General features: G+C 42.3%; 1 protein-coding gene and 1 pseudogene across 1 annotated transcript in view; one reads left to right on the forward strand and one right to left on the reverse strand.

Annotated features, from left to right (window-relative positions):
* USP31 (ubiquitin specific peptidase 31) overlaps positions 1-20,771 on the forward strand; it is a 72,599-nt gene that overhangs the window by 39,600 nt on the left and 12,228 nt on the right. The window contains exons 7-13 of the mRNA XM_030871472.3: positions 4,083-4,263; positions 7,204-7,315; positions 7,921-8,015; positions 9,427-9,504; positions 10,100-10,229; positions 15,987-16,106; positions 18,348-18,573. Of these exons, the coding sequence (XP_030727332.2) occupies positions 4,083-4,263; positions 7,204-7,315; positions 7,921-8,015; positions 9,427-9,504; positions 10,100-10,229; positions 15,987-16,106; positions 18,348-18,573 (942 nt within the window). The remainder of the gene's footprint in view (positions 1-4,082; positions 4,264-7,203; positions 7,316-7,920; positions 8,016-9,426; positions 9,505-10,099; positions 10,230-15,986; positions 16,107-18,347; positions 18,574-20,771) is intronic.
* LOC115861041 (T-complex protein 1 subunit zeta-like) lies at positions 11,181-15,237 on the reverse strand (annotated as a pseudogene).

Consider the following 20,771-nt stretch of genomic DNA (forward strand, 5'->3'; position numbering starts at 1 on the left):
AGATCCTAGGGCTTCTATTCTGTTTGCTGTACTCCAGTGTTGTCAAAACATCAGTGTCTCCTGGGAACTGATTAGAAATGCAGATTCTTAGGTGCCACTCGAGACCTGCTGAACAGAAACGCTGGGGGCAGAGCCCAGCAATCTGTTTTTAACAGGTGATTCTGATGCATGTGAAAGTTTGAGAACCGCTGCTCTACCCAGTCTTGCCAGTATTTTCTACTGGTGATTTTTAGAGCTAAACTCTCCACTAGCCCCCACTTTTCTTCTGGTTCCATTCCCTGACTTCCAGCTGTCCACTGGAAACTCTATTTATGGTCCTACAGGTATCTTACACTGAGCGTTTCTTTCTTAGCTCCTCTTGCGTTTCTTCCGTGAAATGCGGCATCACCATCCTTCTCTTCACCCAAGCTGGACCCAAACACTTCTCCCTCAGATTTTGACTTAAATTCACAACTGAAGTTTTCCTCTGCATTCTACTGCGACTGACACAGTGCAGACCAGTCTCAACTGGGCTTTTCTAGTAACTTCTTTATCCCTGGGCTTTCTCCCGTTCAGTTATTTCTTCACAGCACCACCAGACTTATTCTGACGTACAGTTCTGACCACGTTACGTGCTTATTGATTTACCAGTGCTTCCCTTTTGTCTGCGATTAAATCTGAATACCTGGGAAGAATGCATGGCCCCTCATGATTTGGTCCTTGCCTTTTTTTCAGCCTCTACTATAGTCCATTTTCTTCCCCATGTACCCTATCCAAGTTACTCTTTATTTCTGGAACATGCCACATGCTTTTATACTTTCCCTACTGTTCGCTTTGCTAAAAATTCATTCCTCCAGGTCCCGTCTCATTAGCTCCTACTTTGTCTCCCCTAAGGACACCTCCCAATCTCCCCATCCCACCCAGTCCTAAGCAGTCGTTATTCTACTTTCTGTCTCTATAGATTTCCCTAGTCTAGACTTCGATATGAATGGAATCGTATAATAAGTGGCCTTTTGTGACTTGTTTCTTTGCTTAGCATAGTGTTTCAAGGTTCATCCGCATTGTAGCATATATCAGTCCTTCATTCCTTTTTTTGGCTGAGTATTATTCCATTATATGTATACACCACATTTTGTTTATCCATTCATCTGCTGATGGACATTTGAGTTGTTTCCACCTTTTGGCTATTATGAAATACTGCTGCTATGACCATTCATGTACAAGTATTTGTTTGAATACCTATTTTCAGTTCCTTTGTAGGTATGTACCTAGGAGTGGAAGTGCTGGGTCATATGGTAATTCTATGTTTAACTTTCTGAGGAGTTGCCAGACTGTTTTCCATAGCAACTGCATCATTTTTCATTCCCACCAACAATATATGAGGGTTATAATTTCTCCACATTCTTGCCAATGTTTGTTATTTTCTGTCTTTTTGATTATAGCCATCCTAGTGGGTGCAAAGTGGTATGTCATTGTGATTTTTATTTGCATTTTCCTAATGACAGATCATGTTGATCATCTTTTCATGTGGTTTTTGGCCATTTGTGTATCTTCTTTAGAGAAATGTCTGTTCAAGTCCTTTACCTACTTCAAAATTGTGTTGCTTGTCTTTTTGTTTTTGAGTTGTAAGAGTTCTTTATATCTGCTGGATACTAGACCTGTATCAGATATATGACTTGCAAATATTTTCTCTCATTCTGTGGGCTATCTTTTTACTTCCTTGGTAGTGTTTTTTGATGCACAGAAGTTCTTAATTTTATGAAGTCATAGCCAAGAATCCACCACCAAATCCAAGGCCATGAGGTTTACCTGTGTTTTCTTCTAAGAGTTTTATAGTTTTAGCTCTTACATTTGGGTCTTTGATGCATTTTGAGTTAATCTTTGCGTGTGGTGTGAAGTAGGAGTTCAACTCCATTCTTTTGCATGTGAATATTCAGTAGTCCCAGCACCATTGTTGAAGAGATTATTCTTTCCTCATTGAATGGCCTTGGTACCCCTGTTGAAAGTTCTTATTTTAGTTCCTCTTTTCCTTCACCTCTACTTCTAGAGGTCTCTGGTGCCTCTAGTCTCCGAACCTTTGGTAATTCTGTATTTTGGGTTGGTCGGCTTTCTGCACTGCCAGCTTAGGATTCAGTTTTCTCTGGTCTACTCATATTTACATTATTATTTTTTTGAGTCTTATTTCAGTTGTCATTCTTTGACTTGGGAGCTTTTTTGTTTATTTTCTAGTTGTTGTGTTTTCAGGCATGTGCTTTTGTTTGTTTAAATTGTTTTCTAATTTTAGTTGCATTATAGTAAACAATAGCCAATCATCACCTTGTCCAGAAAACCTTTCCTCACTTCCCCCACCCCAGACTGGCTGACTGACTTCTGCTCTCCTGTGTTCCAGGGTAGCTTCTGCTCATCTCTGACACTGGCACGTTGTATGGAAATGCTCTGTTCTCTATCCTTCCTACCAAACTGTGAAATTCTCTGCAGTTGGGACTACACTTTGCTTTATCTTTCTGCACCTAGCAGTTTAGTGTACTTCGTAATACACAGCGAGAGCCCAGTTAACGTTCGTTTAACTGAAAATTTCCCCCAGTCCCCCTTCATACCCCAATTGCTTACGGTTAACACTAAGTTTCTATTTATAAATGAATTTGGTGAGGTCCAAGTTTATATAGTCTATCCAGAGAGCGCCTTTGTTGGAAGAATATACCACTAGTGAATATGCATAAGCCTCTGTTCTTCACAAAGGCCTCATCGATATTTTGTTGGTGCGTATGAGGCTACTGTCTTCCCCAGTTCACCGGCGAGGGAGCTGAGACTTAGAGAGGTTAGGTCACGGGCCCAGGTCACACAGTGGGTAGTGACGGGCCTGGACTATGAATGCGGAGCTTGACTTCTGAGCAGTTGAGTGGTATCCGCTCATCTCATTGGGAATCCTGATCACTTTTAGCAGAACTGGTCTTCCCAGCCTTACTTCTGCCAAGAACCTGGGAAATGAGCCTGTTAATTGTCTCAGATTCAGACTTCTATTTATTTTTCTCATACCAAAGTTTAAGGTGGTTGTGAAGTGAAATCTGCTGCTCTTTTGTGATTTCTCTATGGTATTTAAGCTTAAAAAGTTCTCTTCCCTCTAATAGCTTGGTGAAGATTCAGTTCTTCCTTATTTCTAGTTTCTGTGTTCTCGTTTCTAAACTCTAATTAATCTGGAGTTTATTTGAGTATTAACTCTGTATGTTAATAGGTTCAACAAATCTCCTGTTGCTGGATATTTAGGTTATTGCTGGAGTTTTGCTGTGGATACTTTTGTGTAAACCACCTTTTATTTTATTCCCCTTTTGGTGATATTGTTATTATTTCTTTGGTGTGGTAGTGGTGGAGGGCTTCTTCTGTTCTCCAGTTTGGGGTATCATTTCCTTAGGCTATACTTCCGAAGGATTAAAGAAATGATCAGTTATTTAGTCAAGCATTTATTGAGTTCCTACTAAGTGCAGGACCTTGTGCTAGGTGCTGAATTGCTAAGTACCTCTGATTGACAGATAGCTCTGCTTTGGGGCATGTCTGAAGACCTGGTTTTTAGCAACCAGCACTGTGCCTGTCAAACATATATTTTTGTTCACTTTATTGTAGGTCAATCCAGGCTAGTTGATTGTATTAAAGTTCCATAATGGCTGTGAGTTTCTTATAAGTCTGGGTCTAAAGTGGGGAAAAGAAGCTGCTATTGGAATATTGAAGATCATTCTACATGTACTAGTCTTTATTTTTTATTAAAATTTTTTTATTTGGTTGCTGCTTGTATGGTCTCACTTTAAGTTTGTCTTGGTGGGTCATCTCTGCAAACTTGCCATTCTAAAACTAATATTCATTGAAGTGAAGAGTTTTAATTTTCAGTTTTTAAGGTAGTAGGTAGGTAAGGCGAGTTTAAATGAAATAATGGATGCAAAAAATTTTCTTATGACTAGATGAGTAATCTCAAAGTAGGTCATTTGTTCCTTTTTTCAATTGCAGCTTAAATAACATAATGACAACTTCTTAATTTCCCTAATGGGTAAATTTTTTGTAATGAAAGAATAAAAAATTTTGAAGAGATAAAGTAAGTTTTCATTTTGTTTTAGGAATCCACTTAAACAACAACCTTAACCACTTGAAATTTGGCTTGGATCATTATAGACTGTCTTCTTCTACACAAGCAGCAGCAAAGCAGGGGAGAGCGGACTTAACCCCCACGACAGCAGGAAGCGACAAGATTGTTCTGTTAGTGTGTAACCGAGCCTGCACTGGGCAGCAAGGGAAAAGGTGAAGACCAACTTATTTTCCAATAAATATTGAGACTTTAAAAGTCTAATATTTTCAAATGTTTTAAAGTAGGGATAAAAAAAATCCTTACTTTTAGTAGTTAATTGTTAATTCTGATATTTAGAAAGAGCATGTGTGTAAATTGACCTGATTTGAGGGGTTGGGAGGGGGAGAAGATAAAATTAGGATGATAAGATCGGAGTTAGAATGGCTCCCAAGCTCATGTAGTTTTTAAGGGCACATTTCTCTTGTATATTTTCAGCTCAAGATCCTCCTGGGTATCTAGACCTATAGACCTATATCCAGCTACTTTCTTTACAGCATTTTTCCTTCTATTAATTCTTAACAAATCTACTTGGATGGCACGTGCACCTCAGTCTTGTGTTCCAAACTGAACCCATTGTGTTTCCCTATAAACCTGACCCTCCAGTATTTCCTGGCTTGGCAAATGGCACCAGTATTCAGCTGCATGTAGTCAGACATTTGGGAGTTAGAAATCTCTCTCAAATCTGTTTCCTTCTGTAAGAATTTATGGGAGTTACTTTTCTTTTTTTTTTTCCTAAACATCTTTATTGGAGTATACTTGCTTTACAATGTTACGTTAGTTTCTGTATGGGAGTTACTTTTAAAGTAACTTTATCACAATAGTAATGTAACTTGAGTAATAACAAGATATGGATGTGTCTCAGGGAGGAAGGATACTGTGTTTCTAATATTTGTCAGAGTAGCATTTATATTAACTTTTTAAAATGTTGCTTTGAAATAAGTTTCTTATTTAAGAATGGTAAATAATGTAGAAGCAAAATGTGTTGATTTGTATGTTTGTGACGTTCATTAGCAGCTCCTTTAGTGTTTACAGTGTGTTGGCCACTATTCTGAACACTAGGGATACAGCAGGATCTGTGTGTTCTCATGGAGCTTGCATCCTAGTTAGGACAGAGCCACTAAAGACAAGATGTTAAAACATGCGGGTGTGATAGAACGTGCTGGGGGGGTCTCTAGCAAAACCGTATTAGAGAGGGAGGCGAGGGGGGCCTCCCTGAGGACGCAGCAGCTGGGCTGAGCCGAGTGGGAAGGTGCGAACTGTGTGAGCCTCTTGGGAAGGGATCCCGTGAAGAGGGGACATCGAGTACAAAGATGCTGAGATTATGGCTGAGTAATATTCTGTTGTATATATGTACCACATCTTTATCCAGTCCTCTGCTGATGGACGTTTAGGGTGCTTCCACGTCTTGATTCCTGTAAATAGTGCTGCTGTGAACATTGGGGTGCAGGTATCTTTTCGGATTACGGTTTTCTCTGGATATTACCGGGGGAAAGGGGGCAAGGGATAAATTGGGAGATTGGGATTGACATATACATACTACTATATATAAAATAGATAACTAATGAGGACCTACTTGTATAGCACAGGGAATTCTACTCAGTACTCTGTAATCCCCTATGTGGGAAAAGAAGCTAAAAAAGAGTGGATATATGTATATGTAGAACTGATTCACTTTGCTGTACACCTGAAACTAACACAACATTGTAAATCAACTATACTCCAATGAAAATTAAAAAGAAAAAAAGTTGCTGAGGTTAGAAGGAGCTTGACATGTTTAAGGGACAGAAGAAAAGGCAGCTCATCGTATTTATATAAAATAAAGAAATTATGAAATCCCTTTCATGATGCTAGTCTCTTAAAAGTGAGGGCATCGTCGTGTGAAAAATATGGCCTACTGATTTACACATCGTGCTTGTAACTTATTTCGCATCACAGTTGTCTTTAGGAAGGTAGGCTCACTCTTGAGTACTACTGTGAGTAAACTGGTACTTGTTAGGAGCGGGTTTCTTGGTGACCTTAGCACCCCCGCTTTGGCCTGAGTCAGGGTTTATCTGTTTGTTTATTCACGTGTTCATTCATTCATTCAGCATCTACTGTTGTCTAGGTATGGCTGTTTGGGCTAGGAAGGTAAGTCGGTCACAGTTCCTGCTGTCAGGTAACACAGTCTGTTGGTGGAGGCAGCAGAATAAGCAGGCAGTATTTGTAGTGCAGCCGAGCTCAGGGAACAGATCAACAGGGTGCCAGTGGCTCCTTCTGCGGACGAGTAGGAAATAGCTTAAACGAAGAGTGAGAAGGGTAGTCCAGACTGAGGGAATTGGCTGTACGTTGGCGGTGTGAGTCGGACGCATTCAGAGCACAGCATGCAGGTCTGAATGGCTGGGGCTTGGGTGAGAGTTAAGGCTAGGCCAGTGCTCCTCCACGTTGGCTGCATATTAGAATCACCTGGGGAGCTCCTCAAACAGCCTTAGTGCTCCAGCCGCAGACCAGAGGGATTGCAGCAGAATCTCGGGGGAATCATTGTGTTTTAAAGTTCCCTGGCTGATTTCAGCCTGCAGCCACTGCTGAGAACCATGGCTCTGCCTCTGATTCTCTAACACCTGTGAGCTCAGCACTGGATAGGAAACCTGGCAGGGGCCATGTGACTTCTGCCCTAGGCTAGGAGCTGACTTTTAGTGTCAGTCACTTGCCAGTGCCTTCCTTGTTGTCAGGCCACCTGGATGTGGCTGCCTCCCTGCTAGACCTTCCAGCCCTGTCTTTTCCTCTGGCACCTAACCCCTTATATGTTTGACCCATGCTGCTTGCTAGACTCGTGTCCACTCCCACCTGCTTTCCTCCCCATCTCCACTAATCCTGTCATCTTATTACCTGGCACCATACTCTGTTAAAAGCCATTTTGGTGTATGAGTTGTTAAATTTCATTTAGAAATCTCAGTTTCCCTTCTGACTGTTTCATCCACTTATGAGAGTATTAAATTTCCTGTTTGTTTTATTTTGAGAACTGTCCTAAAACTAATTGTATTGTGATTCCATTTAAAAAGGTCATGAATAAGGAGTTACAGTATTAAAGGAATTGTCATACCTTTTAAGGTGATTATAATATTTATGTGTGCTAGATTTGGACTACCTTTTGTGCTGCACTTAGAGAAGACAATAGCATGGGACCTTCTGCAGAGGGAAATCTTGGAGAAGATGAAGTATTTCTTGAGGCCCACAGTTGGCATTCAGGTGTGTAAGCCTTTTGGTACTCCAGCATAGCATGTGTGTACCCAGTGAAGAAAGTGATTACAGTGAGATTGGAAGTTCAGACCTTTGCCCTTAGGGAAGACCAGACACTGAGCTGGAATGCTGGGGAGCCCTGGAGAAAAGCTGCGTAGTAAAATCTGCTGTGTTCAGGTTTTCCAGAATGAGGACTGTCCCTCATTTTATGAAGGGAGCTGACCACTGCACGGTTTTCCATGCACTGCCGGGTGTTCCTTTATAATGTTTGTCTAATAAAGTTTAGCACGTGATCGGCTTGGAGAGATTTTGTAGACTACCTATATATTTTCAAAATTATGATTTCTTTGTTAAGGTATCCGTGGAAAACTTATATTAATGTTCAGCTAAAGTAACATATTACTTGTCTTGCGTAACATATTTGATATGTTAATTGCATTTGGGGCAATCATACTTAAAGTGTATTAGAGTGGCTCAACAGCCTCCCAGAATGTTGTAGAGAAGCATTTTGCAAAACAGTTTGCTCTCGCTCTAATCTGTTTTGGAAATGCCCCGGTGAACCACATGCCCTCGAAGAGAAGCTCAGCCTGATTTACCTTTGCCATTTGTTGCAGGTGTGTCCATTCAGTTTGCGAGTGGTCAGTGTCGTGGGAATAACATACTTGCTGCCCCAGGAGGAGCAGCCCCTGTGCCACCCAACAGTAGAAAGGTAAAAAAAAAAAATCACCTTCTAGACTTTCATATATGTTTGTGTGTAATTTCTAGTGATGTCTGATGTAATTTCCACGTAAGTGTGGTGGGTCCTCCAGGCTCACTTAGAAAGTAAACACTTATTTTAATTTTGATTCATATTTGAGTAGGGTATGTTTTATGATCTTTTTTGGAATCGGGAAAGCCTAGAGTACTAAGTAAATTGATTGGTCTCAGGACCGCAGATGAATTGCACTTTCATATTCATCAAGATAAAAGTTTTCCAAAGTAGGATTCTAATCATAACACTTTCCTTCTTGAAATCCTTAAATGGTAACCCGTGGCCTCAAAGATAAAGCCCAGTTTCCACAGTATGTGAAGTTCTCCACAGTTTGAACCCTGACTACTTCCCTTCTGTCAGGCCTCTTTCTTCTCCCCACTATATTAAACATTCAGCAGCATCAAAGTACTGAGGGTTGTTTGAACGCACAGTATGGTTTTATGTGTGCCTTTGCACGTGTAGTTTCCTCTGTTGATAATTCATTCCTTCTGAGCCTCTCTTCACACTGTCCCTCCTCTCCCCCTTAGAATTATCTTCTCCCTCTGCTATGTCTGTGCTTCTACATACTTCTGTTATTAATAAAGTAATAGAGATATGTGTATATAGACACACGATACATATGTGGATACATATAAATATAAAAACACATTATTGTTTTTATTATAATGACTTTTTCAACAAATATCGTAGTGCCCTGCATTTCAGGATTCCAAAAAAGTATACAACATGGTTCTGTTTGAAAGCAACTCACTGTTTGGTTTTAGAGATTAGAGTTAATAGATTAGATAATGATCCAAAACATTGCAAAACTTAAAAACTATTTGATGGGTAATACTGACTGTTAATGCTGAGTATCTCAGGAGATGGCCAAGGAGCCAAGGAGCTCAGGGGAAATAAGTGAGGTGAAACTTGAGGGGTGCCTTGTAGGAAGGCACAGTTTACATTGGTGTGGGCATGGTCCAGGGACCAAGCGTGGCCTATGGGGGCAGGTGGAGAGATGCAGGAGCAGAGTTTGTTCCCAGAGAGACTATCGTCCCGTCCAGTCTCTATTGATTTGGTGAGATATTGGACAAAAATTGGAAAGATCATAACATCTTAAGAGTTATTGTGGATGACCTTATAGTGTGGTACTAAATTTATTCCAATATCTTTATTTCCATATTGAATATTTTAATTTAAGGATTTTTCAGTCCAGTTGTAATCAAGTTATTAAATAAGAGTTTATAATGGTCAGAAACCTTTTCTGATGGGGAACGATGATGAAGATTTTCAGCAATCACACTATGATTTCAGATTTCAGATAGGATGTATATTTAATTAAAATCATTTATTTAGAAAGTAATATGTGACTTCCTTCCCCATCCTATAGGGCACTAAAATCTTGTGGACCAGGTGGCACTGCTCATGTGAAATTAGTGGTAGAATGGGACAAGGAGACAAAAGATTTGTAAGTATTTTTTTTTACTTAGTGTTTGTAGAGTCATTGTCTTAATTATCACTATAATAGCATACCTTTGATCTTTCAAATTAGCTGAAACACAAACCTCTGTTTTCTTTAGCTAAGTATCCAAGTGTGTTGCTGATCCTTTATTTAAGTAATTTATTATTTCTCTCCTACACATTCTGTCATCTGGATCCCAAAACCTTAGAACGTTTGTTTGCTGCTAATGAGACAGAAGCTATATATTCATTAACTACTGTGTAGGTCAAATTACTTCTTTTATTACAGACCCATTAACTCTAGCAAGTTATGCCAAATGCATGCCCTTTGATACAGAGGACAAGGATATATGATTAATCAGTACAGTTTGTGCCCAATCCCAGAAAAAACAATTCCAAGTTATTTCTTGAAAATAACGTTATAGATAGAGAACGTCTCACGACATTTTGGAACATAGAAAAGTTGGATTGCCACTTTTACTTTCTTATATATTGACCTTTTTGGTTATGAATTTACAGCCACGTTGTGAAGCTGTTAATTGTATTTTGTATCAGTTTTCCAAGACATTCTCTAATACATGCTTTTTCTCCCCCGACTGCAGCTTGTTTGTAAATACCGAAGATGAGTATATCCCTGATGCAGAAAGTGTCCGGCTGCAAAGGGAGCGTCACCATCAGCCTCAAACTTGCACTTTATCCCAGTGTTTCCAACTCTACACCAAAGAGGAGCGGGTAAGGGTTGGGCAGCATTTGTTGGGTGGTGAGGGTAGTAGGGAGGGCCCAGGGCAAGATGACAGTGGGGAAACAAATTATGCACCAGAAAACTCCCCAAGGATTTTTGCATTTACATAGGTTTTGCACATGTGATGTGCATCTTAGTGTTATTCCTCTTAGGATTTTAACAAAAAGTAGTTTAAATTTCTGGAAAACCTTGATTAAATGAAATGCTCTAGATGTGAACCTTTGTATAGTTCCTTTTTTTTTTTTTCTTTTTACTTTTTAATGGTTAATGATAAAGTTATATTTTTGTTTCAATTTAGAGATTTTAAATTATTTTCCTTAGTAACTAGATCAGTGGTTCTCAACTTTTTGGAACTAAGAACATAGGTGCCATTTTAATTAAAATTAATTAAAATTAAAAATTCAGTTCCTTAGTTGCATTAGCCACATTTCAAGGGCTCAGGAGACACATGTGGCTAGTGACTCGTATCGGACAGTGTAGATATAGACATAAAGTTCTCTTGGACAATGCTTTAGACTACTTAGCATAGTGTTTGCAGATCGTAGGTACTCAGTAAATATTTGAATGAATGGATGGACAAATAGTGGATAGGACCCTTGCCTATGTGTTTTTTTTTTTTTTCAACAGGAATATTTAATAACAAGGTAGATAACATGTTTATCTAACATATATTTTTATATAACTGAAGCTAAAGCTAAACATCCTGTTATTGGATAAATATGGCCTGCTGTACGTGTGTACACTGCAGTGCAATTAAAAAATTACTGTAAATATAATTTCAGAACTTCAGAATTTGAATAGGTGCCAGTATTCTGTCCTTTTTTCATATGGGAAAAGAAAATGCCTTTGAAAATCATTTGAAGCTTGGAGCAAAATTCTATAGCTATATTCTTCATATCACTCTGGAGAGTCTTCATGATTCAGGTGATACAAGGGAAGCTTCAGTTCAGCCTTCCTTTCGGAGAAGACATTCCAGCTTTCATGATCTCACCAACCAGGAGAATATTGGTGGCAGTTACAGTGCAGGAGTGAAGAAGCTGTTTCTTTACATAGTAGTGTTCCCATATGCCTCCCATTGGCTTACCTGGGTTCAGGTCCACACCCACAAGCTGACCTGAATGTTCTGCTTGGACTCAAACTAGTGTTTCCTGAAGGTCCAAACCAGAGTTCTGAGCAAGAGCCTTGTGAATAGTGAGCACTGCGTTAGCAAATACTTGAACTCCCAAGTTGGGCCCTGCCCTTTACACTGACTGGGCTTTTATTTAATCAGGGCTTCTTCCATTGCCACTTGCACTGCACCAGTACCTGGAATGACACAGCCATCATCAATAACATTTTTAACAGCTGTCAAGCCACCTTTGATTGCATCTTTGATTTGCATGAGTGTGTACTTATTTGGTCCTTTGACCAGTAATGTGATGGACGTTACGTTTCTCAATTAAGTCAAACTTCTCTTCTCCCAGTGTGTAGTCATAGACAAGTCCTGCATTTCCCAAACAATCAGGGTTTAGGTCATCAATAGAATTTAGAGCTACCCCACCACGAGCAAGCGTCAGCCTTTCCACATTTCTCTTAGGTCCTTCTTTTGCAAGAGCATCTAAGGCAAAGGGGTCAATTCCCTTTTGATTAATAACAACAAATCCTTTATCTGAATCACCACCACACTTTCTTTCAAAGTTCTATTATTTTTTTAACTCCATCTTCAGCGAATTTTCTTTCAGTCTTCACTAATTTCTCTCTTCTGCACGCTTATTAAAAAAAAAGCCAGAATTCACTTGTTTTTTCATATTCTAATGGCACATTTCATATGAAGATGTATGCATCTTCTACTTTTTTTTTCATATCAGGATGCCATGTCCCATGATCCAAAACAAGACCTCTGATTAAGCTTGTATAGGTTTCAGATTTATGTTTCATCCCTGTGATCTCAACCATGAAGGGGTCACTACGTTCATCTTGTTTTTTAATGGCCAAAATGGAGTCCACTACAGCGTCTGTTAAAACGTCAGCAAGTTTAGCATGAATTTTAGTATGTAGAGATGTTCTGGCCACGTCTGTAAGTGTTTTTTCACTGTTCATCTCTTTGCATATTTTGACTAGTTGCCAAAACTGAAGTGCCTTTTTCTTTGCAGCTTCAAATCCTTCTGTTATTATTTTGAGATGAAGATCCTATAACAAACACATGGTTACAAAACCACCACTAATACTAGAGATCTTCAGTTAGATGCAACTATAGTTCGTGATAAAGCAGATTTATGGAAGGATGTTCTGGATCATTCATACCCTTTAATACAACTAATATGATGTGCTGACTTTCTGAATACTTTACAAAGGATAAATAAGCTTTCAGTGTAGAGGAAAAGAACAGACATTGCTCTAGCACAGAGCTGAAACCAAGGAACTAAGGCACTCTTGGTGTTCACTGGCAACAGGCCTTTGTGCTTTTTAAACCTCTCCAGGTTCAGGCGCCTTGAGAAACCTTGACGAGAGCTCTTGGAGTTCATCTGATTTTGAGTTGATGTTTAGGATCATAATTCTGGCTACTGATTCTTACTGCTCACTCTTGCATATAGGGAATCATGCAATTTCAGGGTCAGAGGGGGCTTTAAAATTTCTTTTTTCTAATGGTTGAGTTCTGCCTAATTTCAAATAGGTGATTATCCAGCCGCTGTTTTTCAGAGACACCATTTTCTCTTAGGGTATCTCTGATGGTGACTGACGTTAACCTGAAATATGTCCCTGGTTGCTACAGCCAGCAGGTGAACTCTCAGGTCGTCAAGAACAGAGGACAGGTCTTCATTTTCTTCTACTTGTTTGTCCTTCAAATATTTGAAAATAGTTTTCATCTTCTAAGTCTTTTCTCCCCCAAGCAGTTAACAGCTAATTCCTTTAATAGTTTTTCATTAGACGTATTTTTCCAATCTTGGGCTTATATAAATAATTGGCTTTGAAACTGGTTGATCACATGCTGTATGTAGCACCTTATCCTATTTAGCTTTTTTTTTTCTTAAATTGATTTGGGAGATGTCTGAGAATGTCACAAAGCTTAAAGGTGAGCAGATCTACTAGATGATAACATTGATCAGAACATCTGATCAGATCAGAACATCTCGCTGATCTTTCAAGCTAGCCAGATACATTTTAATAGGGCTTTGTTCATTCAATCCATGTCTGTTGAGTACACACTATGTGCCAGGTACTGTGCTAGGAACTGGGAATATAGCAGGGACCAAGACAGAGGAAGGTTGAGAAAAGAAATGAGGCCACTGTGGCTGGGGCACAGCAGGTGAGAGAATCCATCCTGGTCGTAAAATAACCCCAGCATGCCTAGCAGTGTCCGGCCCATGGAAGGCATTCAGCAAATCTATGCCACAGTGAACGAATGAGTGAGTGTTCCTTGGGGAGCTCAGTCACTGGGTCCAAAAATAACAGTCCAGATATGGAAGAGGAGGAGGTCAGACTTAGCAGTGGGCTGTGTGACGATCACTTTGGGGTCGCGTTGTCGTCAAGCTCAGTATGATCAGCAGTGTCATGTGGGTGTCAGCCGCTGTTGGCTACCTAAGGATGCTTTAGAAACAGTGTCCAGAACTCAGATGGTGATAGCACTGCTCTTCTCATTACCTTAAATGTTCACTGTTAAGAGACTGACATCCCGGGGCACAAGCAGAGAGTGTGGATAGGGGATGGCGCGGCTGAGTGTATCTTGACGAAGGAGACCTTAAGTGAGGATCTGATAGTTATTTTCACATACTTCGAGGGCCATCCTGTGGATAAGGGGTTGGACTTAATTGTATCTAAAAAGCAGAATTAGAGATTGGAAATTACAGGGAGAGTGATTTTGTCTTAATAAGAGGAAGAACTTTGTAACAGACTGCCTGAAAGTGGAACAGCTGCCTCTGGGGCTAGTCGTCTTCCTTGCTGGGCAGTTAGCGAGGCTGGCCACGCTCCAAGGGTGCTCTGCAGGCCTAGCAGCTCTTTGTGGCAGTTTACAACGAGATAAGTACAGAAGTCGAGCAGTGTTGTAGAAACTGTCAAAGCTGCCAGACATTGTCTTGACATTCTTACTGTATCTTATCAAAGAGTATCTGTTTATGATGTATTGGAAATTAAAAAACAAATAAACAACAACCTGTTCCTTTACCGCGAGCACTGGGCTGATGGCCACATCTGTAGACAGCGTGTTAGCACAGATGTGGACATGCCAGATGACAGTTAGGTTCCTCCCGCCTAACTTACTTTCTTTTTTTTTTTTAACATCTTTATTGGAGTATAATTGCTTTACAATGGTGTGTTAGTTTCTGCTTTATAACAAAGTGAATCAGCTATGCATATACATATATCCCCATATCTCTTCCCTCTTGCGTCTCCCTCCCCACCTCTCTAGGTGGTCACAAAGCACTGAGCTGATCTCCCTGTGCTGTGCCTGCCTAACTTTCTGATTCACTGCTATCCACCCAGACTTCTGTCTCCCCCCATCTTTCCTACACACATGACAGGATCTCCCTCTCAGGAAAAATAACTCCCTCACTTCTGCTTCCCTTTCAAACTACTGTGCTGGTCTTTCTCTTCTTTTCTGTGTAACTTTACCATTTAGTGATTTCAGGTCTTTCCCTTTCCTCCCTTCCAAACTCTTGTCATCTGTCTGACTTGCGTTTCTGACATTGCTCTCCGAAGTTCTCGGGGCCCATAGTTTGCTCAGTTCAGTGGCCTCTGCTCAGTCTGCATTTGACCTCTCCGTGGGCTATGGTACTGATAACCACCCTGTTCTTGCCACTCTCTTTTCTTGGTGTGCATAAAAGGAATGCTTCTGATTTGCCTATTTTTCTGACTGTGCAGCCTCAGGTTCTGGTGGTTTCTCGACCTTTGTGTTTCCCTTAAAAATCGGCCTTCTGCAAGATTCTGTCCTTGGCTTCTTTCTCTTCCATCTGAGTGGGCATTGCCATCTGTTTCCGTGGCTTCCCTTACCTCATTGTGTTGATGGTCCCAGATCTGACGCATCTTCTGAAATCCAGAGGAGATTTTAAAAATCTCTCTTACCAGACCTGCTCTGTTAGTACCTTTGTGCTGTCATCCTGAAACCCTTGCCTGCAGAGGTGACGTACGTGGATTCGAGGGCTCAGATGGATGTTGAGGAAGATCTTGTTGGTAGCAGGATGGGGAGGGTTGTTCGGAGCAGTTTGATGCTTGGGGGAGAGAGGACAATTAAGAGACTTGAGGAAGTCCAGGTAAGAGCGAGTGAGGACTTTGAATTACGGTGGATGGAGAGGAGGAGACGGGTGTGAGGAATGGCAGAGAGTGTGACCTCGGATGGACGTGGAGCAGAGGAAGAGGGAAGGGTTTGAGGCTTTGGGTTAACCCCCCGTGTTCTGCTCTTGACGGGTGGTTGTGGTATTTGCTGGGGTAGGACATACAGGAGGAGGAGAAAAGGGAGCTATATTGATGGAAAGGCGACGAGTTGAGCTTGGGAGTGTGCTGAGCATGAGGTGCTTCTGTGGCATCTAACATCTCTGTGCAGTATTTACCTGGTTGGTCATTCCTTTTGGAGAGGTAGTCTGTTCAGCAAATGTTCGGGTGCCAGCTCTAGCCAGGCGCCACTCTTAATTGTGTTTTTCTGTCGGCTCCCATCGGACATGGTTTGGGGAGATCCAGCGCCGTGCCGCGCCCTGGCCGGGAAGCGTCTGGCCGTCTCCTGTAGCAAAGTCTTGCCTGAAGCGGCTCTTAACAGAAGTCGTGCTCCTTGTTTTCAGCTTGCCCCAGATGACGCCTGGCGTTGCCCGCACTGTAAGCAGCTGCAGCAGGGGAGCATTACCTTAAGCCTCTGGACTCTGCCTGATGTGCTCATTATACATCTAAAGAGATTTCGACAGGTAAGGAAACCCTCTGTCATAGGGAAAAAAGCTGTGACCAAGTTTCTTACGCCCCTTACTGGTGGGCTGTTGGGCGGGGAGCTCTTTGGTGTCCCTGTTTGATCCTGTGATCCTGTGTTGTCGCAGACACACATCTGCCCCTGCGTTTGGGGCCATGTGTTTTGCTCTTTCCCAGAGCAGTTTGCGCGTCCTGTGGCCCTTTAAATCCTCACCATTGTAGTTCATACTGCAGGTATTTTACTCTGTTCCTGAGGATTTGCTTTAGATTTGTAAATGTTGTGCTCAAGTAAGTGCACTTTGGGATTAAAAAAAAAAAGTTGAGCGCCTTTCTTGGGGGTGGGTAGAATTCTATTTCTGCCTAAAGTAATAACGGGTGTTGTCCTGCTTCCAAGGAGCAGTTGTACAGTTGTGGAGATGAGTCATAAATATATACAAAGAAAATCTGCTTTGAGTTGTGTTGCTTTGTGAGTCAGTTTCCCCACAGAGGCTCTCTCTTCCTAAGGTTAGAGTTGTCCTGGGCAGCCCCCTTGTAAGAGAGGTAAATGAGAGGTAAACGCTGGAGGAGTCTGAGCCTGGCGTAAGAAAGTTTGCATCTGAAAGATTAGGAGGAGGCCTGTACCGGGTGGGCTGGGAGCGGGGCTGCACATGTCTAGTGGCTGAGGGAGCAGCGGGTGCAGAGCGTGTGCAGGAGGCTGAAAGCTGAGGCCAGTGTGGCTGCAGCTCCGGGGGGTCGGGGAGAGAAAGGCGTACGTTGAGGTAGAAGAGCAGGCAGGGGCTGGTCGTCCAAGCAGTCCTTGTAGGCAGAGTGGGATTCTGAAGCAGGGAAGCAGCATGACCAAATTTGTGCTTGGAGAATTAGAGGCTACAAGGGTGAAGACAGGGAGACCTGAAGGAGGCCTTTGCAGTCACCGCGGGGGCGGGGCCGGCAGATGGCTCGCAGTGGAGTTGCGGCAGTGGAGATGGAGAGACCTGGATAGACTTGAGAGATGTCTAGGGCTGGCTGATGAAGTGACTGTGTCGGGGGCGTGCACATGGTCCCCAGGGTGGCCTTTCACACACAGGTTTGGGGTCCAGCTCCTGTAGTAGTGAGGAGTGGGCACTTGCCCTGAGTGTCCCAGCTGTACGCTTCCATTGGGATCTTTCAGGGGGACAGCCAGTTGAGGGTTTGAACCCAGCTTCTCTGTCTCTTTCCATACACACAGACTGGCTTCCTTTGCTTTCTGTTTCTTTTGAAGCCATATCATCACCCTTCCAGCGCCCCAACTCAAAACTGCAGTGTCATCTTTGACTCTTCTTTCCCTGTCACCTAGGCAGTCACCTCTTCGGCCTGGTTGTGCCTCTCCACTGCCTCCTGTACGTGTCCCCTTCTCCCCATTCTTGCTGTCATCCTGCCAGTTCCAACTTCTGATACTTCCGAGCTGGTTGCAGTTGCAGTGTCTTTTCATTGGTTTCGTAACCTACACTGCTCTTCCCTTTCTACCATGTTTTGGGCACTACTTAATGACAGCTCTGATGGCATCACCTCCTCCCTCAAAGCCTCAGTGCTTCTCCCTTGACTGCAGGACAAGGTCCAGGTTCTTTAGCCTGACCTTCCTGACCATGCAAGACCCATCCTACCTTTCTCTTAGGAACATTTTTCTTCCCTTAGTAGGTCCATAGTTCCTTGGGATGGGAATTATCTGTGCCCGATTAATTTTTTAAAGCTCCCATAGACACAGGAAACATTCGGTAAATATCTACTCAACTGATGGTTGGATTTCCCAGTGGGCTTAATGGGAAATACAGATTGCCCAAGATTGTCAACTAAATGACTATATTAAGTCAAGTCACTGTTAACTGTTAATTTGTCGGAGGAGTTGGGGAGGAAAGAGTCCCTGTTCTGTGAACGGCTGTTCTGTGCCAGCACTGTGCTTTCCCTTCACATATGTTGTTATTCCATTACTTTTCATGCCTCTTTCGTGACAGAGGTTTCAGGATGAACCCTTTATCAGGTAAGGCAATGAAGGCTCATTAACCCTTATATGTAGATCATCGCTGGTTCCATTTTTGGTGATATTAAAACCTGTTCCTCCAGTTAGATAAAACTGTTAATCTGTTTCCCTGTGTTGTATGTGTCTTTGGAAACATCAGATAGGTAACTCAACCCTACTTCAGTTGATAGGGTCTGCCTTTCACGCTAAACTGATCTACCATCTGCTTGCACGAAAATATCATCAGAACTTGTTTTTCTTCTTGCCACAGGAAGGAGACAAGCGTATGAAACTTCAGAACATGGTGAAGTTCCCTCTGACTGGCCTGGACATGACACCTCACGTGGTTAAGAGAAGCCAGAGCAGCTGGAGTTTGCCATCCCATTGGTCTCCATGGAGACGGCCCTACGGACTCGGGCGGGACCCTGAGGACTACATCTATGACCTGTATGCTGTGTGCAATCATCACGGCACCATGCAAGGGGGGCACTACACAGGTCTGCAGCGCGAGAGGCCGGGCGCCTGTGCTGACGATTCCTCCCGACATGTTTTGCTTGTGACAGGGTTGCTTTGCTTCAGAACCTCGCTTTCTCTTCCAGCAGGCAGTGTGCCAACCGTGAGGGCAGTTTTCATCCTTTGGTTCTCTGCCCTGAGTTAGATCGTCTGGTCGGGCTCTGACCCAAGCAGGGAATGGTGTGTGCAGATGGGTGACATCGTCTGGCTCACCCTGGACTTGCTTTCTTGACCTCACCTGCATGCCCCGTTTAAGGTTTTGCTCTGCTTCCTTGAGGACCTAACATCTCTTTTATTTGGAGTGGTTGTGAACCACTTTTATAGTGTCTTTAGAGTGACTTGGAAGGGGGTTTCTTTTTGCTGTATGGTTAAATTTACTTTTTCATTTGTCAAAGCAATAGTGCTCATCATATGAAATTTAGACTAGAGAGAGACAGACGGAACAGTGCTATCAACCCACGAGATTATCACTCAGAAATAACCCATGAGATTAGTGCTCAAAAAATGGGAACATTTTTAGAAACTGTGGTAAAATATACACAACAAAATTTACCGTTTTAACCATTTTTAAGCATACGGTTCAGTGTCATTAAGTACGTTCGTATCTTTGTGCAACCATCACCACTGTCCATCTCCAGAGTTTCTTTCATCTTCCCAAATTGAAACTCTGCATCCATTAAACAGTAACTTCCTGTTTACTCCTCGCCCATCCCCTGGCAGCCACCATTCTTTCTATGAATCTGACTGCTCTAGGTACCACATGTAAGTGGAATCATACAGTATTTGTCCTTTTGTGTCTGGCTTATTTCACTTAGCATAATGCAGTCAAGATTCACCCACTTCCCATCGTCTGTCAGAATTTCCTCTTTTTAAGGCTGATAATATCCCATTGTATGTAGGTGACATTTTGATATGTGGTGTTTCCTTCCAGTGTTTTTCTGTACGTTCTGGCCATTATTTTATACTGTTGTGATTGGCCTGATTGGCCTTTTTTTTAAATGTCCAATGCTCTGTTCAGGTGAACCTTTATGGAACACCTCCTCTACGTCCTGCTTGCACTGGGCTGTGTCACATCAGAGACACACTGGAAATGAAAAGATCTCGACGTCTGTCTTCCAAGAGAGTAATCAAGTGGTTGAGGCGGTGTAGGTACACTTAAAATGAAAGAGCAGGATGTGTATTAAGTCCTGTGGTTGAAGTGTGAACAGAGCAGGGGCTGGAGGAGAGAGTGGTCAGAGCAGCCTCCTCCTGGAGGGTCAGGAGAAGCTATTGGGATTAGTAACCTGCTGCCTACACGTGAGGCGCTTATGGGGCAGATGCTTAATTTTTTTTTTAAATAAATTTATTTGTTTTTATTTTTATTTATTTTATTTTTGGCTGCATTGGGTCTTCGTTGCTGCACGGGCTTTCTCTAGTTGCGGCGAGCAGGGGCTACTCTTTGTTGCAGTGCACGAGCTTCTCATTGCAGTGGCTTGTCTTGTTGCGGAGCATGGACTCTAGGCGCGCGGGCTTCAGTAGTGTGGCATGTGGGCTCAGTAGTTGTGGCTCATGGGCTCTAGCGCGCAGGCTCAGTAGTTGTGGCGAACAGGCTTAGCTGCTCCGCGGCATGTGGGATCTTCCCGGACCAGGGCTTGAACCTGTGTCCCCTGCATTGGCAGGCGGATTCTTAACCACTGTGCCACCAGGGAAGTCCCAACAGACGCTTAATTTTTGTAAATATTATTTTTAATGACCAAAGAATATTCAGTTGATGGAACTCTAATGTGATATAACCATTCCCCATTGTTGAACACAGATATTGTTTCTGGTTTTTAACTTTGAAGATAACTGATGGACATATTTGTGTGTAGTCACCTTTTCTGTACTTTAATTCTGTATTTCCTTGAGATTGAGTCTCAGAAATGGAATTATTGGGTTAAGGGCATTCATGCATGCTGGGGAGGCAGGTAGATTTGGGGACTTCTTGCTTGGACATCTGTATGTCGGGGGACTTGATGTGAGGGTCCTCCTACTGTATAGGTGGCCAGGACTCAGATTTCTGCGTCCTTCTCACTCAGCCTATTTGGCATGAACACTTCTCTGGGACTTTTTGTTTCTGCAGTTCAGTGGTTTCTGCAGCAGGACCCCAGGGTGCTAGTGATTCATAAAGGTAGGGGGAGGTAGAGGAGGGTAGGCTGTGCCA

The sequence above is a fragment of the Globicephala melas genome, chromosome 15 (assembly GCF_963455315.2).
Source record: "Globicephala melas chromosome 15, mGloMel1.2, whole genome shotgun sequence".
NCBI lineage: Eukaryota > Metazoa > Chordata > Mammalia > Artiodactyla > Delphinidae > Globicephala > Globicephala melas.